This window comes from Onychomys torridus, chromosome 5, assembly GCF_903995425.1.
Source record: "Onychomys torridus chromosome 5, mOncTor1.1, whole genome shotgun sequence".
NCBI lineage: Eukaryota > Metazoa > Chordata > Mammalia > Rodentia > Cricetidae > Onychomys > Onychomys torridus.
Window position 1 is genome coordinate 114,469,926 of NC_050447.1, and position 18,863 is coordinate 114,488,788.

Below are 18,863 nucleotides of genomic sequence, written 5' to 3' on the forward strand. Positions count from 1 at the left end.
GCCCTTGCCAACTTCTAGAAGTTCATTTAATGTGCTTAGAGGCTGTGGATGGGAAGGTGGGACAGGTCCTAAAGAAGGAGAGGAACAAACTGTCAATGTTTAGGGGTCAAGTTTATTTTTTTAAAAATCATTTTTGAGGACAGGTCATTTAATGAAATCTTTCAAGTGATTCTGGGAAAGAACCCAATAAGGATATCTAGATCAGAAAATTTTGTCAAAGACCACTAGAGAGAATCCCGTTTCAGCGGCCATTTCCCAATCAAGGGAACTAGAGTTCAGGAGGTCACTCAGCTAGTGAAGGGAGGAGTAAGTGGGAACCCCGGCTGGTGCCCACAACCCTTTGCTCAGTGTCCTCTCACCAATATCAGTGACACATAGCACACATTCTCTAGAAACATAGAAGGCAATGCTCCCAAAGAAAGTGGCCTCCATATTCAAGAGACACAACTTGAAAATTAGGTATCTTATGCTTTGGGGGTTCCCCTTCTACAGCTAACCCAGTCTGGGAGACAACTCCATTTGATTACATGACCTTATCCATTTGGAGCAATGCTGTCATTTGAGAAGATGTCCACATGGCCATATTCTCAGTGGTACTGCAGATCTGGCATCTCCCAGATGGGTGCTTTGGGCATATATCTGTGTGGCTGGGACATCTGTGGTTCGCCTCTCTCAGCTTTTTGTCTACTATGTGGATATGAGGTGCAAGCCTTCTGCAGCAACATTAATTTTTATTGGCTAACACAATGTCTTAGCACCCAGGGTTCTGGTGAGCTGGAATTGCTAATGAAGTAAGCGTGCTCTCTTATTTTAGGCCTGGCAATACCACCTATTCACTTGGATGTAGAAACCATTAACATTGGAGTCAGCCAGACATGAGCTCAAATCAGGACTGCCTCTTGGGAAAGGCAGTGAGTTAACTCCAGCAGATTGACTTCTCAGACCTCAGCCCTTTTCTTTGTTGAGGGGAAGGAAAGCTGTAGTAAGCATGTCATAAGCTGCCAGGAGGGTTAGATGATACAGAAGATAAAATGCCCTCAAAATGGAGCAGAGGTTTGGAGGTAACTAAGGTCACTGCTAGACTTCAGATTCGAAGCCACATTGCAGAATAAGTTGGAGACACTTAACAGTACCATGTTTCAGACCCTGATGTTCCCTGAGGTTCTTTTGAAGAGTGGACCCCTTGGGTCTCTCCAGAAATTAACAGAGACTGCTGAGGAAGTACTGCCCTATGCGTGAACCACCTGTAACTCATGCAGGTGGGCACACCTCTAATATTAGCCATGCACAAACTGCAATCGGTTAGCTGCGTGTGTCCCAGGACAGCTATGAGTGTTGCCCAAGACATTTGTAGAGGGCACTGACATTCTGCAATGTCAGAAAGGTTGGGCAATTCTGCTGGCTGTTCCCCTGACACAGTGGTTCAGGTATGACTACGTAGAACAGAGTGCTTTGACCTCTGACATTTTCTAGCCTGGCATTTTGTGCAATGAACTCTGACGAGTTGGTTTTTTCTTTTCTTTTGTTTCTTAAAGATGTATTCAAATAAGGCCATCCAGGTTTCATCATTCAATAATAAAAGAAGCAGTTTTCCTGCCCACCCTCCATCCCTCAGAGAGCATTATCCACTCAGTGAGGCCTCTTGTGGCAGGCAACATCTTACTCACTCAGATAAGCAGTCGCTTAGCATGCAATCTGTGGAAAGGGAAGGTTACCCTCTGTTGTCTTGGTGCGGGTGTGTAAGAAGTTACAAATACACCCTCAGAAATACGTATTATCTACGAGCTTTAGGGCAGAGTGTTGATGCTGAATCTGAAGACTTTGGCATTGAGCAAACAAAAAAGACCTTTGTTCGGTGAAGGAGGTGTCAGGGTTTGCTCATTCCCTTGGCGTGGGTGACTGTCTGGGAAAAAGCCTTTCAGTTCAGGGTGACCTCAACAAGCCCCACCCTTCCCTGCTTGATGACCTTCAAGGCTTGGTGTAAAATGCACCTTGATTTTTCAGGGGAGGAACATTTCAGTTCTCCGGACAGTTTCACAAACCAAATAAACACTTAGGAAGATTTATTAGATTTGTCCTTCTATAGACATGTACACTTCTGGAACAAAGTTGTACTTTACTGACTTTATATGAAAAACACCTGGGGGTATCCTCTGTCCTGGAATGAACTTTTTAGCTGTGTGTGAGAGTTTAGAAAGAGAGAAAGGGGAGGGAGCAGAGAGGCAGAAACAGACAGACAGACAGAACAACAGGGAACAAAGGAAAGGGAGGTGAAAAGTCAGGGTTTGTCAACACCGGAAACTTTAATTTCCTCTAAATCTATTTTTCACTTGTTAGTAGACAGATACTATTGCTTAATATATATAGCATTTAGTTGGCTGGTATCTGAGGTTGCTATGGCAACTCATTTCAAAAGGCCTAAATGACAACAAGGGAAGTCTTTGGTTCCTAAGCCCAACAGTCATGAGTGTGTGTGTGTGTGTGTGTGTGTGTGTGTGTGTGTGTGTGTGTGTGTGTGTGTGTTGTGATGATTCAGTGTCTAAGAAGGCATAGACTTCATAACCAATGCGTTTCAGGATCTTATATTACTTTTCAGGAACCAGCCTGGAAGACCTGCCTAAAGCCTTTGAGTCATTTCCTACCAACATTTGTCTGTACCCTAGTTTGGAATTGCCCATCTTAGAGATTATGCCATGGGGCTTGGTGAACCTCCACAATACTTGAGTTTTTTAAGTGGTCACCATAAAATAGTGCTTGCCCCAGCCTAGACTGTGATGGCAGCTCATCCCATTTCCAATGGACCTGTGAGCTCCACAGTATCAGTGAGGTGTGCATGTATTATAGGAAGAGAATACTGGGTTTCCAAGAGAAAGCTTTAGACTGGAGATGAGCTTTAAATGTTGGGTTTTTTTGGGGGGGGGGTTGTTGGCTTTTTTGGGGGGCACCACCCAGCTCCCAAATAAATCACACATGGAGGTTTATTCATAATTATGACTGCCCAGCCTTAGCTTGGCTTAGTTTCTTGCCAGCTTTCCTTAATTTAACTTATCCCACCTACCTTTTGCCTCTTGGCTTTTCCTGTTCTCTTACTTCTGTAAGTCTTACTCTTACTCCATGACTGGCTGTGTAGCTGGGTGACTGGCCCCTGGAGTCCTCCTCCTTCCCTGGCTCCTCAATCTTCTCTTCCCAGATTTCTCTTTCTATCTATTCTCTCTGCTGGCCAGCTCCATCTATCCTTTCTCCTGCCTTGCTATTGGCCATTCAGTTATTAGACCATCAGGTATTCTAGACAGGCACAGTAACACAGCTTCACAGAGTTAAACAAATGCAACATAAACAAAAGTAACACACCTTAAAATAATATTCTACAACACTAGTCTTGCTGCCTATACTAGGCAAAAAAGTTAGGCCTCAGATAAGAAGTCCAATGTAATGTTTTTCTATTTTATTTTATTTTTTGAGACAGGATCTCATGGAGTTCAGACTGATCTTTAACTCAAAATGTGGCCAAGGACTGCCTTGAACTTCTGACCTGATTGCCTCTGCCTCCTGAGTACTGAGATTATAAGCATGTGCCACCACACCTGGCTTAAGTGAAATCTAGGGCCTCATGCATGCTAGACAATTGCTCTTTTACAGAGCTATATCCCTGTCCCTAAAGCTCAAATTTCTGTCATTATTTACTTTGGTATCACATTTATTATTTAAGGACAGTTACAATTATGGAAAATGAGTCGTGTACCCTCTAAGGGTCTTCCGATGGGAAACTGCGCTTTCTGCCACACCACGTGGTCATGAGCTGTTGGAGAAGGGGTGAACAGTAGGAGACTGAGTGAGTAAGAAGCCTAGAATCACCTTTTGGTGGCTAGTTTTGCGGGTAACTGAACTTTCAGGGTTTGTTCCCTGCTCCCACTTTGTTCAGTCATTTGTCATGCTGGTCTGGGTACTGAGACTTAGTTGCATATCTTGGCTCCCTAGAGTCAGAAGGTAGCTCCAGGCTAGTCTTCAGAAGGAGGCAGACATATATAATCTGCTGGTTACAGTTAAAGCAGTGAGTGAAAAGAGCAATCATCGAGGGCTGGTGGGATGGCTCTGTGGTAAAGGCACTTACAGTTAAGCCTGTGACCTGAGTTCAATCCCGGGGACCCACATGGTGGAAGGTGAGAACCAACTCTCGTGAGCTGTTCACTGACTTCCACATGTGCATTGCATCCACACACATTCATTGGAAAATAAATATATGAATGTTTACCAAAACCTTAGCTAAGTAAATAGTTGTTTTAAGAAAATAACCGCTGGGCGGTGGTGGCACACGCCTGTAATCCCAGCACTTGGGAGGCAGAGGCAGGCGGATCTCTGTGAGTTTGAGGCTAGCCTGGTCTACAAAGTGAGTTCCAGGAAAGGCACAAAGCTACATAGACAAACCCTGTCTTGAAACAAAACAAAACGAAAGAGAGAGAGAGAGAGAGAGAGAGAGAGAGAGAGAGAGGGAGGGAGGGAGGGAGGGAGGGAAGGAAGGAAGGAAGGAAGGAAGGAAGGAAGGAAGGAAGGAAGGAAGGAAGGAAGGAAGGAAGAAAAGAATAACCAGCATTGTTCCCCATGGAGCTTGAATGGGCAATGGGTGTGGCCCGTGGCAGTTTGATGGCTACTGAAGTGAAAGGTGAGATTGTTTTCAGACCTTTGAAGACCTTTGACTTCAGGGCATTTGAGCTTTCTAACCCGAATCCAACTCTCATATTTTAAGTAGAATTTCCCCTTTTTAAAGACTGAAAACTTTTTTTCTTAAATTCAGCTTTTCAAATTATTTGACTATGAGTAACTCATTTAATTTAGAACTGTCTGTGAGTTCTTGGCAATCTCAACACATAGTTAGAAGTCTTTGCAGAGTGAGAAAGCTCCAGCTTACAAATTGTTTTCCAAATGTAATGGAATTGTCACGAGTCCCACATATAATTAATGAGGCTTGCATGATGAGCTTTCCTAAGTGTTTGTCTATGTGTTGATTAATTTCTGTTTTGCACTTATTAAGCTTCATATTCTACAGCCCAAAGTTTTCTTTTTTTAATTCAGCTTTCAAACATTTGCACGGCCCCTGGGCACTCGGCCCATAACTCCTGATGAATAAAGCAGTCCTGCACACAAAACCCAGAGTGAAGACCAATGAAACCGACCAAGTGTCCCAGTGTGAGGCTTCCAGATGACTTTGATTCTTCACCACCCTTTCCAGAATTCTTACAGAGCCAGGGAAAGACCCGCATGCTCAAAGGGCTCAGCATATTTGCTGGGAATAGAGTATATACAGATTCCGCACATACTGAGAAACTCACAAGGTCCGTGGATTCAACATGATCATTGAAAATTGGGTGTGGGCTCAGACATCTGTTAACCCAGCATCGGGGAGGATCAGAAGTTCAAAGTCATTCTCAGCTACTTAGTGAGTTTGAAGCCAGCCTGGGGTCACTTGAGACTTTATCTAAAACAAACAGAAAAACAAACCCAAACAAAACTCTAGGGAAAGGAGAAAGGAAGGCAAGAGACAGAACTCATCTTGAAGCTCCTACAATGGTAAGCATCACGCAGCTTTCCACCTATGGTTCCAGTTAATTTTCCCAGCAGCCTTTGTGATGAACAGGCTTGTTCCCACTTCACAAATAAAGGAGCAGTGTCTGAGAGAACACCTGTAATTTGCTGAGCACACAAAGCCACAGAGTGGGAGCCAGACTAGGTCCACAGAGCTCCTGATCTAACCGGTTCACAGAGTTGGGGGGGGGGGGCGGGGCGGAGGCGGAGGGGGCATGTGATTCTCATTGGTACTCCCCAGGTAGCGAATTCTGGCTGTTGGCTAACACGGATGGGGTGCAGGAGGGCAGGTGGAGGCTGGAGTTTCCAGAATAACAGAAAGGCTAGGCAGAAGGCAGAATTCAGTCCTTTTTTGGTGATTCATTAGGGCACAGTGGCAGATGAACCTTCTGAAGCCCACACTGTACCAACTTGGGAGGGTTCTGAACTGTGGAAATCCCCATCATAGTCAGACTGGAACACATCCAAGCCCGCCATGGTCTCTCCTTAGTGTTTCTCTGAGCCCAGTCCTGGGCCGACTCCCACTGCAGTTGCAAAGTTTGGGAAAATGTAGGTTTCTGGGCCTCCCCTCCTAGATTCCCTGAAGGAAGGGCTGTGAGGTGGGCCTAGGAATCTGCATCTGACTCGATGTCCCTCCCTCTCTGGGTGTCAGTCTTGCTCACTAAAGCTCAGAACAAGTTCCCACTGCTTCCTCATTTTCCTTGAACAGCATTTAAATACCACAACCAGAACTCCTGGGAACACCTAAGCCTTGGTTGTCACCATTCACAGACAGAAAATTGAAGAAAAAATGAGTGAGTGAGTTAGCCGGCCAGTCAAACTTCTAAAATGAGAAATAATAATTAACAACCAAGCCCACCTCTGCTCTCCTGTGCACTGAGATCTGTCACTAGGATTCCCATCCACTGGGAGTTACCACAGCCAGGGAGATGGAGCCCCAATTCTTAACGCAGTTACTACTGCCCGGAAGGTTGCAATGACCTCTTAGCAGCTAAGCCATCTCCATTAGGAAAGAAACATTAAGATGAAAGAAAGGAGGCGGGATAAGGAGGTAGGAAGTGGAAGAGAAGGAAGGAGGGAAATCAGGAAGGAAAATGGGGAAGGAAGGGAGGAAGGAGCGTGGACTAGAGGGAGAAAAGAGTGTGGGAAAGGGAGAAAGGCAGGGAGGGAAGGAGAAGACAAAGGAGAAGGAAGAGATGCAGTGAATGAGGGATGGAAAGAAAAGGAAGCGTCAAAATGACTGACTCCCTCATGGGTGTGAGCCTGCAGTTCCGGGCGCAGGGAACCTGCAGTCTCGAAGGCATGAACACACGCACACAGGGTAGTTACAGAGGACCCTGGTGCACGGCATGGAAGGGCTAGCCTCGCCTCTCCTGTCCTTCCCATCCTAGCCCACCAGTCAGGTCCCCACTGTGGAAGCTCCCACTGCAGGTGCTCGACCTTGCTTGGTCTGCACGGCATATGGGCTTGTGGGCTTCTTAGAAACTGGTTCACTGCTGCAGGGTTTGCTGGCCCTTTGCTGAACACCGAAGGCTATGGGGTGTGGAAGTCACAAAACAAAACAACATGTGGAGTGACCCAGAGCCACCTGAGGGCCTCAGCCGCTGACATCAGTAGAGACCAGGAGAGGAGCCAAGGAGAAGGCTGCCGTCATCCACAATACAGGCAATGGGAGCGGTCTGAGGCTTCAGGCTTCCCAGACATGGAACTGAAAAGGTTGAGACTGAAAAGGAAAACATGTCACCTTCCTGCCAAAATAAACTGTGATGAAAGTTTGGTCCCTCTGCCTTTCAGCCAAGCATTTCCTGTTCTGGCCTCCTCTGTCTGCCTCGAACCAGCTCAGATGAGGGGGAGCTATTTTTAAGGTGCAGGCACCCGAGACTAAGAATGAGAGAGTTACTTATTTATAGTTACACCTTTCAACTGTTCCTTCCCCCTCTGGGGACAGAGGCCAGGCTTAGTGTTCCCTTTGGAGCTGAAACCGCTGGAACGAGAAGGGCTTTGGAAGGTCACATGGCACTGTCTATGGCCTCTAGCCAGGATCTCTGTCCTGGGGACTCTAAGTAGGAAAGAATTCCTCCTATTAGGCAGAACTCAAATCATGTGCCCTTGAGATGTGCTTTGTTAGAACAGACATTTTGTATAATAGGTGATTGGGAAATGCATTCATTGTTAAGGAATCCAGAACTAAGTCTTTCTTCTCCTTGCTCCTTTAAAAAAAACAGGAGTTCCGAGGACTAGAGAGATGACTCACTGGTTAAGAGCATTCATTCTTGCAGAAGACTGGCAGTTTGGTTCTAAGTACCTACATGGCAGCTTACAACTGTTGTTAACTCTGGTTCCAGGGGATCCAAATCCCTCTTCTGGTTTCCCTGGGTGCCAGGCATGCGTGTGGTGCAGAAATATGCTATCAGACCACTTACATACATAAAATAAAAATACTCAGTCTTTACAAACAGATGCACCTAGAGAAAAGATGCTAGTATCATGTAAGCATTGCCTAGCTCTCATAGACGGGTGCATTCACTACACTTTGTATCACGTAAGCAAGTATTGCCTAGCTCTCATAGACGGGTGCATTCACTACACTTTGTATCACGTAAGCATTGCCTAGCTCTCATAGACGGGTGCATTCACTACACTTTGTATCACGTAAGCAAGTATTGCCTAGCTCTCATAGACGGGTGCATTCACTACACTTTGTATCACGTAAGCAAGTATTGCCTAGCTCTCATAGACGGGTGCATTCACTACACTTTGTATCACGTAAGCAAGCATTGCCTAGCTCTCATAGACGGGTGCATTCACTACACTTCGTGTTTGTAGAGTCACAAGCTCTTTCCGGTATCTAAGTTCCCCCTTCTTCTTGTCATCTGGAGATACTTTCTTATTGTATGAAATCAGTCTATTCTTAATAGCACACCTTGAAGGAACTACTAGAACATTCTCACAAATGAAAGAGGAAATCCCTCCCTTTTAATGGGCACAAAAACATCATTATGGGTTTGGCTGTTGGCCTGTAAATCCAGTGTCATTATTTTCTTCCCAGCACACACACCCATCTGACCTTGTATTTTATTGTTTCCCTCATGTAAGCATTGTGAAGGCTCTGTTTAGTCTTTAATTCACCACTTTATCACAAGTATCAAAAACACAAAACATGTTCAATATTCATTATTTAATGAATGCATTTCTATTCATCTCACTTGTTCTGGGTTGAGATTCTAACAGGTGGTGCTCCCTAGCCACGTAACTTGGGTATGGTCTGAGTACCACCCCTCCCTCCACCAGGAATCTGTTGCTATTAGAGCCTTGGTTTCCAAGGTGGGAGACAGTCGAACCTCTGAGAGATGGGTGCTGATGGGAGGTCTGAGGTCACTGGGAGAGTGCCCCCCAGAAGGGTTTTTGCCATAGTGGAGCTAATGTCAAAGGCAGGTCCTAGAACTACCAAAACTCTGAGATTAAAAATAAATGTTCTCTCTTTATGAAGTTAGCTGTCTCAAGTATTTAGTTTTAGTGATACAAATCTGAGGAATACATCACATTTTTCTTGTATTTTTTAATGAAATTTTCTTAAATATCCAAGCACTCACCTTCTACCTTGGACATTATTACAAGAATTATTTCAAGGAAACAAGGATGGATTCATTCCAAGTCCACTAATATCTGTGTATTTTGAATAAATCAATCTTTAAACCCAAAACTCTGAAGAATGAGTTGGTAGACAGGATGTACTGTCAGCCTTTTTACTTCCTCTACTTTTGATTAATTTTTTTTGTCTAGCCAGACTAATTCATGATTTAGCTCTTGCCCCAGGAAAAAGGATCCACACTGCATCGGTATGCTTGAGTAACAACTGTGGCCACATTACTCAGGGAAGAGATAGAGAAGACTGCAAACCATTTCCACACAGAATCCCAGTTTAGCAGAACCGTCACACAACTGCAGAGATACAATTGTATACTTAAGTCTGATCCAGAATGAAATACCATTTACACTGGCTGCCTGTCAATAGTACTTGGCACATGGTAGTTCAAGAAAGATTTTGCTAGATGTGTTATCTCATGCCTGTAATCCCAGCACTCAGGTGTCCAAGGCAACAGGATCTAAAGTTCAAGGACAGCCTGGGATGAACATAGTGAGACTCCATCTTGGAAAAAAAAATTTTTGTTTTTGGTCGTTGACTCATTAATGGAATTGCATTTGATGCAATAATGATATCTGGGGTAAATCATTTAGTATGTTTGCTTTTGGGCAATTTCTAAGTATTTGGGGATTGCCTCTATTATTTTCAAGACAATGAATGGCATAAAAGAAGGAACAAAATTCTAAATTCAAAATCACTTACCTTTTTGCTTAGATGGGGCCCATTAGTGCCCCCAATGTTTCTCTGAACTGATGGTGGCACTTGATACACGTCTTGTTCTGGGGTACCATGGCCAGTAGGTACTTGGTAAATTCCCTGATTCTGGAAGGAGGGTGGTACTTGGTAGACAGTATCACGAGATGCTGCCTGTGAATTTGGCACTTGATAGAGTTTCTGTTGGCCAAAGGTCTGATGCATGGGTCCAGGAGTAGGCTGCTCATGACTGGAGGTCTCTTGCACTGGACCAATCAGAAGTTTCACCCGGTTGCCTGGGACGATGCCTTGGCGACCATGTAGGGAACACAGCCACCATCCCTCTAGTCCTCCTGTGTTCTGCTCTATGACAGTTAAGATGTCTCCCTTTCGGAAGGCCAGCTCCTCAGCACACTCGGGAACATTGTCATATAAGGCCCTTGCCATAAGATTCTAGGAAGAGAAAATGAGAGAAGTGTGTTAGAATGTTCAGTCCATCTCTTTAATAGAGCCCGCATGTTTAGGGACAGGCACAGTTCCTGGAAAAGGAGAAGAAATATGAACAATAGCCTGCAAGAAGGAAAGCAGATGCTTCAGACAAAAGACAGACACAGCTACCCTGTGTCTGCCACCAGTGACATCAGATGAACTCCTCAGAAAAGCTCAAGACCCCAGAAGAGATCTTCCCTCCAACGGCGGGTGCTTTGCCAAGGAGCTGGGCTAGCATTGCCAAAGAGTTATGAAGGGGTCACCAGGCAAAGTATTTTTCTAACTTTTTGAAAGTGAGCTGAAGGGGAATAATGTTCCAAGCTGTTGATGCACCACAGTGGACTGTTCTCAATGTCTTCATATATTCCAGGCAAAAAAATAAGTCAAAGAAAATCCTAAATGACACATACTACAAACAGAAATTTTATTCGGCATTGAAATGTAAATAGAAGTACACATAATTGTGCCTTGGCAGGGCTTCCCATATCTTTTATGATTAAGGAGGAGGTCTTTGGATGCAGGAAGAACCCACAAGCAAAAGCATAGAGATGTGCTATGGTAATCAACAGGGACACAGTGTGAGAGTAGTCTGTCTTTCCAGATCTGACTGTGGAAGGGACCAGGAATGCATTCAGACTTTGGTCTGGTCTATCTTATACCTCTTTGAGGGTTCTTCCTTACTCTGAGACATAACCACCTCCTTCTTAAATCTTGCCATTCCCATCTGAAAGACTGTGCCTTCCTTTCATGGGCCCAGAACACTCTCTGTCTTTGTATGAAGGCCTGTCTGGCACATCCAGGCCTCAGCAGACAGCTCAAGGAGGCATTGAGGAGAGTGGGCAGGCAGTCTGTGCTGACATTCCTGGAAGGCTTTCAAAGGCTCCGAAGATTCCCAGCACACTGGCAGCCAGTCCCACATGCCTGCCCCTTCCCAGAGTGCTGAGAAGTAGGGAACATAGGGAACACATTGCAGGCATCGGAAAAAGTAAAACGTGACCCCTCTCATATGTCATGTAAGTGTTTGGATGCACTTAGTGTCACTGTGGTGGGGAATCATTTATGGAGCAAAAGACTGCTGGTTGGCTGGGGCTTGCTTGTGACTTTCACACCATAACATATTTGTGGACTTTGGGGCTACTTTTCTTTGGACCCCTGCCCCCGTGTTCCTCTCCAGAAATGTGGACTTGATCTCTCAGCCCATGCTTTTCATTTCTTTAAGACAGACATGGATTAATCATCTTCTCCTGGACTCTGCCTGAAACCACAGGACTCGGATTGTATGTAAGGGGCTGTGTATGGGAGGGGTCTGCCTCTGCTCAGGAGTGTAGAAGAGGCCCAGTTCTACTGCTTTCCATTTTCAAATGATATAAAGTTTGTTTTATTTTCATTACATATTTAATTATTTTTATTTTTTTTCATACGAGATATTTTGGTCATGATTTTGTCTTCCCTCAAGGCCCCCCAGATCCTTCCCATCTCCCTACCCAATTAACTTCATATTCTTTCTTTCTCCTCTCAAAAGCAGACTAAACAAAAACAAAAGGACAAAACCCATAAACTATACCACCAAACAAAAAGCACAGACCAAAAAAAAAGACAAAAAAAAAAAAAAGACTATGTTTTCATTTTGTGTTGGTCATCTACTTTTGAATCTTCTTTTTCTTTAAACATGGCACCTTGTTATACTACCCAGGCAGGCTGGACTTAAGAAATCCTCCTGCCTCAGGCTTCTAAGTTCTGGGATTACAGGTACTTATCAGTGCAGATGGCTAACCAATCTTCTTCTAGTGTGGATAGAGAGGGAGCCGCACATATTATCACTAGGAGAGATGAGTTCTCTGAGCTCCACAGGAAGCAGTGAGGACAGCTAGAGGGGATCCAAAGCTTCTGTTCCGGAAGAGGGTCTTCCTTATGAGCAGCTCTATTCCAGGAAGCACTGGGTTCCTTCTGACAATGAAAAGCTCACATAGAAGATAATAAAATCTGGCCATATCCTTGCCTCAATTTTAGAGCCATTAAAGAATGTGCCAGGATGCTAAGACTTCTGTTTCTCTTTTCCCATATTTTGGGTGTTCTGTCACTATAAAGAAGAGTCAAAGGTTTGCAGAGGATCAGATTCTAATCCTTTGTTCTAGATCCAGGGAAAGGATTACACCAGGATTATGATTTTAGAATTTGGAGGGAGCTGGTGGCTGTGATCTGTCCTGTTCTCCTGGGCCCATTCAATAACCGGGAATGGTTAGGAAGGAAGCCCCTCGATGACATCAGAAGTAATAGATTTGGGGCAGCCCCATGGGAGCCGAAGATTGATAGCTGTGCAGTCACATTGGCTTTAAAGAAGGAAAAGAAGAGAAAGAGAAAACAGTAGACAGGCAAAGGGCTGTAGCTCAGTCAGACGCAATCAGCTGGAGGTATTCAAGTTGGGCCTCTTCCAAGTCCTGGAACACCACGAGGTGCTGAGTGGCGCGCAGGGCCACACTTGATTAGAGGCAGATAGAAATCCCGAGTGAGTCTGCTCCATATGCTTTGTATTCTGCTTGCCCCCTCCACCCGTGACCTTCCCACTGCCTGGCAAGCAGCATGCTCATGCCTGCACACGAGCCTAAGGGAGGTTCCTAGGATAACCCCAGAGCCTCCTCAGCTATGCAAAAGTGGGCACTATTGGTGAATTCTCCTGCCCCATTGGCCACATCTCTCCAGTGTTCTCACTGAATAATGGGATTCAGAAAGAACTTGACCCAGTTGTTGGTGGACAAGGACCTCCCTGCCCCCAGTGTCAGGCTGATACCCATTTATACACCCTGGTAGATATTAGCTTTGCCTAAATAAGACTGAGTTCTTTAATCTCTTTGCAGTCTAGAGATAGTTGATGTATATAGCTGGTCACTCTCCTAAATAGCTCTTTAAATAGTTACATACTCCTGTAGAGAGCTTATGAGCCTGTAGCTCTGTTTTGAAGATGAGGACACAGATTTGTTGTTTCCTCAAGACTCACACTTGGGTGTCAGAGCTGGACAGAGAACTGGGGTTTTCTAGGGTGAGCCTCTTCTCTGGGAAGCTACTTTAACTTTCCCATCAGTGCCCTGGCTGAGCTCTGTTCAATTATACAAGAAAGTTCTGAAGGTAACCGTCTTTTCTCCCCATTTTTATGGAATAAACCAATTCTTTGGGGTTTGCAGTCCCAAATGCATTACTCGAACTTTCTCCTTGCCTGCCATATTGTCCTCATAGAACAAGGTGGAGGTTGGGTACTCTCGTAAGTTTGCCATGAGAATGAACTAAGTGAATTCAAGTAAAGGTTGCGGTACTGCTGGAGACACAGCAAGCCGTGGTGGAATTTTACATCATTTGCGGGTAGCACTTGACTTCAGGCTTCCGATTCACTTCCCTCTTCTTAGTTTTTAATCAAGAAACAATCCTAGGGTTAGAGGAGTGCCTCAGTGGTTAAGAACACTGGCTGCTCTCCCAGCAGACCTGGGTTCAAGTCCCAGCTCCTACATGACAGCTCACACCCCTTTGTAACTCAAATTCCACAGCATCTAAAGTCCTCTTTTGGTTTCCAGAGGCCCTAGGCATGCAAGCAGTGCACAGATATACATGCAGACAAAATACCCATTACATACAGAAAATAAAAGTGATTTCAAAAGTTTGGGGTAAGAGGTGCGACGTCTGTGTGTTTACTTGGTGAGAGGGCAATAGTCCAGAAAAAAAGATAAAAGCCATGGTGAGAGGGCAATAGTCCAGAAAAAAAGATAAAAGCCAGAACATAGGGTCCTCACTCCAAAGGACACTAACTCATGGGAGGGCCAATAAAGAGTTAATTCCTGCTTTAGAAGTGAGGGGATGCTCTCCTTTGTAGGAAAGGTGTGATTCCCTGAGGCCCCTAAGTCAGAAGCTCTTATCTGAACATCTTAAGAACACACACACACGTGGGGAGGGCAGAGTTCCTTTAGTTAAGATCTACTCCTTCTCAACCCCCAGCCCATTGGATATTTAACTCTGGGGTGGGGAGAAGGTCAGCACAGAAACAAATCAAGGAGAGATAAGAGTGCTGGGTAAGTCTATACCCAGCTGGATGCCCAGTTTCCAGAGACTGGCAGTTACCCAGGCAGAGAGTGCTGTTGGGGCAGAGCGCAGAACTTGAAAGCCAGAGGGCTCTTCAAGGAGTTAAGCGTTTAGCTTTTCCGCTTGACAACTAAGAAAAAAAAAAAAAAGGTTTAGGAAATTAATGATTTGCAAAGCCACCTGGCTGGAAGACCTTAGGACTTGGGTATGAAGCCAGGCCTCCCAGTCCAGGCTTCTGGAAGGAGGGGTGATATTCTAAGGTGACACTTGTACCCCTCCTTTTGGCTAGCAGACTGTTGAGATAGTGGACCCTAACTAAGCAATTGGAATTTCCCCAGGAATCTCCTGCAGCAGGAAACGAAAGGCTGAAGCCTGGTGCCAGTCAAGGGGAACTTGACTCTCAGGTAGAGATTTCACACAGTTCTGACCATCTTTCAGAAGAGAGTGTAGGCAGACAATGATGGAGCTGTGACGGACAGAGCCACTCTTGGACCAAGACTATTAGTTATGCATACCTCTTGCCCTCTGTTGAAAATCCCATACCAGTGTCCTAGAAGATGGGCTGGGGGGCTCATGGGAGCCTTTTACTTGTTCTTTTCTTCAGTGTGGCCACGTTGAATAAATCTCCTCTCTCCACTTCTCACTATTCTGCCTGACTCCTTTTCCATTTCCAGAATGTGAGCCCAGTGTCTGAAATAAAATCCATACCCATTCTCCATTAAATTGAAGTGGGTTCTGACCTCTGCATTCCTGGTTCTCTGCAGTGAGAGTGGAATTGGTTTTCTTGAGACTTTAGCAATTACTTAGCTCTTTAGTTGATGGAGGGAATACAGGTGGCCAAGCCTGGCTTGTCAAGGCTGCCAGGGCTCAGGCTTATACCCTATACTCCAGTAATAGTGACTCTAATGGAGGTTGAATACCAATGTTTATAAATCCCAACTGAAGGACCTTGTTTGTCAATCCCACCTCATGCTCTCTAGAAATCCACTTAATTTGGCTTCTATTCTTCCAAGACCTTGCTTCCTGGTTCTTCCTCTTCTCTGGACCACATATTCTCTTTCTCCATCAATAGACCATTTCCCTTCATCTCTTAAGCAGTCATGCTCCCAGGGGACCTGTCTTTGCACTTCTCCTCTCCTCTATCTCTTTGCTAAGTGAAATGTCACCCAGGTGATGACATAGGGAGGCAGTGCTACCCAGATCGACAGCACAGAATAGATACCTCGGCACTCTAGTCCATACCCACTTCTCTGACTAATGGGCCGTCTTGATCTCCAGCCCGACAAATGAGAAAACCCTTTCCTCTTGATCAACACAGTATGGAGTAACCTGCCCGATTTGGGAGCCTGAAGTTGACACATTCTTCACTACCTGGCCCCAGTTGCCAGACTCCATATCCTGCCTTACTGCCCCACCCCCAGGTGTGGATGTTAGCAATAACAGTTTGTTGTTGTTGTTGTTGTTGTTGTTGTTTTGGGCTGTTTATTTCATTCTCCTGAAGTGGCGTTTCCCAACTGGTTCTGTTTCATCAAACCTCTTCCCAGCTTAGCACCCATCTTCCGAGTAACTGTCTTCCTATAATCCATCTGACCTCTTCCCATCTAGTTTTCTATCGCAGTTTCTTTGTGGCTGTGGTGTGCGGCACATGTGTACACATGGGTGTGGAAGCCAGAGGATGGTCTTCTTTCCCTTCCCTGTGGGTCTTGGGGAGCAAACAAAGGTCACTGGGCTTGGGGACAAGCACCTTTACTTGCTGAGCCCTTTTCTCCAATTCACTGTTTCTTTATAGCAGGGTCTGCATCGGCCCACACCAGGCTGTGAACTTGAGTTCAGAGACGCCTGACTCCCTTTCCCTTTCTAGAATGTGAGCTCATTCCAGGTTCTGACCTCTGCATCCCTGGTTCTCTGCATGGAGAGTGGAATTGTTTTTCTTGAGAATTTAGCAAGATGCTTAGTTAGAAAAAAAAAAAAAATCAGGTGGAGGTAAAGAAGAAAGATCTAAGGAGAAGCATAAACAGTGTGTCCAGGTCCCTGGAGCCTAGAGCCTGAGAATAAGGGAGATAGCCAGCAGGAAAGTGCCAGCCCCTCCCTATTTAAACAGGACAATGACGCAGATGGGGGAGCCTGCTCCCCGCTCCCAGACTGGTGTGTTCGCAACTACTGAGCAAACAGGAAGGCCAAGAGGAACTGACCATCCCAGCACCATAGAATACAATGGTCCCTTTAGAGAGGCTCCCCTCCCTTCTGCGTCTGGGAGGTGACAGAGTGCCATTCACATACTTTACTAGCTAGTTTGCTTCTGCTGTTCTGGGTTCGCAGGCTTTGACTGAGGAGTGGGAAACTAAACAACAAAACAGACCTGGCTGTATGGAGAGCCACAGTCACATGACAACCCCTGCTCTCCTCCCTCTCTCGACCTGTTTTCCCCACCACTATTGAAATGTCAAGAAAGCTTATTACTTCTACTGCCAGGGAAATTATTTGCTTCTCCCAATATAGAGGGGTGTGATGTGGAATTTCCATGACCATTCATGCCGTCCTTTGAAGAGAAATGAGACACAATGGCTGGTGTGTCACTCACTGTGACCGACAGCATCATCAATGGCTTGGCTTCCTTTTATTATTTTTACTCCATTCTATATTTATGCAGGAGGGGCTGCCAAAGACTCAGGTCTTTGATGACAAGACTTTCCTGGGCCCACCCCTCCCCCTAAGTGTTAGCCCAGATCTCTAGTGGACTCCAGCACATGCATGCATGCACGCACAGGCACTCAGAGACCAGATCCTGAGAAACAGACCTACTGGAGGAAATGGCCATCATCAAGGAAATAGTTCTTAAAGGAAGCTGCTGAGAGACGAACATGGCCAAGGTCAGCCTCAGGGCATGCTGGTGAAGGGAAAGGCTCTTGGGCTTTTGTTTCTGCTGACAAAAATCAGCTCTGGTCAGAGAATAGTCCTGCCATTTTGGTTACATTTCCCCTCCTGCCTCTCATTGGTACCTTTGATGTGGTGTGTGTGTGTGTGTGTGTGTGTGTGTGTGTGTGTGTGTGTGTGTCTACTACTTTCAAGTATCGAGAGTTTGATTCTTGGAAGCTTGGCTCACACTTCTGATCTTGTATGTGAAGATCTGGAATACTAATATTTTTTAAATTTGAAACTTCTAGCTGTTACTAAGTAGCAGACAGGATACCTTTGGGTACAGGAGCTAGAAGATACAGTATATTGTGATATGGATGTTTTCAGATTAATTATTCATTGCATTCTTCTCAGCTCCACAGGTGACTGGAAACAGCCCACAAAAAGGCAGTAGCAGGCTCCTACTAAGTCGTTGGAATGCTGGTCAAGTTTCTGACCACTGGGAAGGCCTGTTCGACATTCCCCACAGAAGAGTACTCTTAGCCAGTGGACCACATTTCCACCAGTGATTTTTATTTTCCAGAAACTGCTTTTTATTAAACTCTAAAGCTTCTGCAAATAACTTAGACCCTCTGTGAATATTCATACCATTCATTTTGCCCCTACCGTTGTGATCTAGAGTGATAATCAGATTCTGTTTTATGCATTTCTTACTGAAAGAAGCATTAATATAGATGATATTAAATACTAGGTTCCAACAGGTGTTCTTTGGCAAGGCAGGGACAACATTAATATTCTCGTGTGTAGCACTATATATGTGTGTGTGTGAGTGCCCACAAGGCTCCCAGGCACATAAATCTATACACTGGCCTACTCCTATTTGATGAGTGGTCTGTAACCACTCATCATGTTCTTTTGATGATTTATAAGCCAAAGTGATGGTTCTTGAAGGAGGTGAGGCCATCTAACACTTCAAAGTTCAATAAGTGGATCCCAGAAAGAAATTTTAGTCTTTCTAGATTTGTGCTACATGATACTGAAGTGTTTCTTATAGTGTTGGCTCCACTTCTTCCCTGTATCTGAATGGCTATCATAAATTCTCTTAGGATGTGAGATTGATGGATGGATGGCAAGATAGCTTAGGGAGTAAACACATTTGCCAAGCAAGACTGGCAACTTGAGTTCCATCCCTAGAAGCCATAGTGGAAGCAGAGCGCCAACTCCTGCAGGTTGTCCTCTGACCTCCACGTACATGCTCTACACACACACACACACACACACACACACACACACACACACACACACACACGAAAGCTAGAGTTTTAAAGAATTGGAATAAATGGAGGAAATAGGCTGAGACCTGTTCCCATGCAAGCGTTGAGCAGAGCAGAAACCTTTGCTCTGTATAAGGAACATGGAAGATGGGCAGGAGGATAGATAAGCTATTATGTGAGTGACTTCAGAATGTCTTAAATCATGATCAAAGATGAATTTGACTGCAAGAAGAAGGACTTAGTTTTTTTTCATAAGGATG

General features: G+C 45.0%; 1 protein-coding gene across 3 annotated transcripts in view; it reads right to left on the reverse strand.

Annotated features, from left to right (window-relative positions):
* Nucleotides 1-18,863, reverse strand: part of Nedd9 (neural precursor cell expressed, developmentally down-regulated 9) — a 174,847-nt gene that overhangs the window by 18,797 nt on the left and 137,187 nt on the right. For 2 of the 3 annotated variants that reach the window (XM_036188841.1, XM_036188839.1), the window contains one exon: nt 9,929-10,372. In XM_036188841.1, coding sequence (XP_036044734.1) covers nt 9,929-10,372 — 444 coding nt within the window. Of the gene's footprint in view, nt 1-9,928; nt 10,373-14,988; nt 15,088-18,863 lie in introns of those variants that run through there. The other variant, XM_036188838.1, reaches the window with a different exon arrangement.